General features: G+C 31.7%; 1 protein-coding gene across 1 annotated transcript in view; it reads left to right on the top strand.

Annotated features, from left to right (window-relative positions):
- Nucleotides 1-992: 992 nt before the first annotated feature.
- The window catches only part of LOC125025097, an 8,951-nt gene continuing 8,017 nt past the window's right edge, over nucleotides 993-1,926 (top strand). The window contains exons 1-2 of the mRNA XM_047613008.1: nucleotides 993-1,105; nucleotides 1,458-1,592. Coding sequence (XP_047468964.1) covers nucleotides 1,003-1,105; nucleotides 1,458-1,592 — 238 coding nt within the window. The 5' untranslated portion in view covers nucleotides 993-1,002. The remainder of the gene's footprint in view (nucleotides 1,106-1,457; nucleotides 1,593-1,926) is intronic.

Below are 1,926 nucleotides of genomic sequence, written 5' to 3'. Positions count from 1 at the left end.
CGAATGGTGAGCCCGCCTTCGGAGGAAGTGTTTATATTGTATATCTTTTATAATATTGTATTAACAAGTTCGATTATATTGATGTTGTCAGTACAATAAATGCGTTATAACCATCAATATCACAGCGACACACACACACACACACACACACACACACACACACACACACACACACACACACACACACACACACACACACACACACACACATACATACATACATATATATATATATATACACACACACATATATATACATATATATATATATATATATATATATATATATATACTTATATATATTGAGAGGCCTATGTCCTGCAGTGGATTGAGGCTGATGATGAGGGTGGTGATGATATATATATATATATATATATATATATATATATATATATATATATATATATAAATGTATGGATATATGTCTGTCTGTATATATGTATGTATATAAACACGTAATATATATGTAAGCGTACATACACATATAATAAAGCATGTTAGACTTCATAGATAGAGTATCTGCCATTTACACGGGAGTGATGAATATTAAGTATGTCAGTGTAAATTAACTTTTACTGCATCATCAAATTGTTTCGCACTGTCTATGTTTCCTAATATTTTACTTTTTCGTACTCTCTTCTATTTCTTTTCCACATTAAAAAAAAAAAAAAAAAATCATTCTCTGCTTGCTTTCTCTCATCTTTCTTCATCCCGCCCCTCCATACCTTAACACCCTCTCCCTCTCACCCTACTTTCCCTGATAATTCACCTCTTGCATTTCTTCTCTCCTGGTTTCCCATTAAATTGAGTGACACCCCGACTACAATAGCAGGATGCCAGTCACTCACACATTATAAAATGCAACAGACTAACACCCATTGCCTTATCCTCAAAGACAATGCAAACACTCATACTTAAAAAACGTTTCTTAGTACATGAAGGAACGTTTTCTCCATAGACTGACCGATGTTTCCTCACCTAGTGACGGGGTGTCAGGACTTGATGAATGACTGTCAGCGGCTGAGTGAGCGGGGCGAGTGTGATATCAACCCGGCTTTTATGAATGTCAATTGTCCAAACAGCTGCAAGACTTGTCCTCCTGCACGTGAGTAATTTTTTTAAACACAGAAAAACAAAAAACAAAAAAAAACAAAAACGCATACCTGTTACGCCTCAGAGGTTCTCAAGTGTATTTTCTTTCATTTTTTTTTTTTAAATAATAGTTTGATTTTGTTTTTTGGTAATCTATTAACCATTCTGTATTTTTTCTTTCTCCCTCCTTTGGAACCTTTATGCATTTCAGATTACATTTCATCCCTTCTCTTTTATTTACTTCATATCTCAATTAATTTGATCCCTACCTTTCAAGAATATAATGAAATATATATTTTTTTCATTTATTTATTTCCCCAAAATACCAAAGAGATCATATAACTGAAATACAAGCACTTCACCAGGACCCGAAGACTGTGTTGACCGCCACGACACCTGCTTCCTGGGTTCTCTGCTGGGCCTCTGCAGGACGCGGCCTTCCTTCTACCTCATCTTCTGTGGCGACTCCTGCAGGAAGTTCATACCGGCTTGTGGAGGCGGTAGGCACTGGTTTTTGAATGACAGTTAATCTTGTGTTTATAGCTGTCATTACCATTGATATTCTTCTTCTTCTTATATTTCTTTTATTTTTTCTTATAATTATATATTTATTATTATTTTTATTATTATTATTATTATTATTATTATTATTATCATTATTACTATTGTTATTATTGTTTATTATTATTATTATTGTTAATATTATTATTATTATCATTATTATTATTATTTTTATTATTATTATTGTTATTTGTTATCATTAATAATGTCATTATTATTATTGTTATTATTATCATTATCATTATTATCATTATTATTATCATTATTATTATT

This window comes from Penaeus chinensis, chromosome 4, assembly GCF_019202785.1.
Source record: "Penaeus chinensis breed Huanghai No. 1 chromosome 4, ASM1920278v2, whole genome shotgun sequence".
NCBI classification, from domain to species: Eukaryota; Metazoa; Arthropoda; class Malacostraca; order Decapoda; family Penaeidae; genus Penaeus; species Penaeus chinensis.
This window is presented reverse-complemented; position numbering and strand designations above follow the sequence as displayed.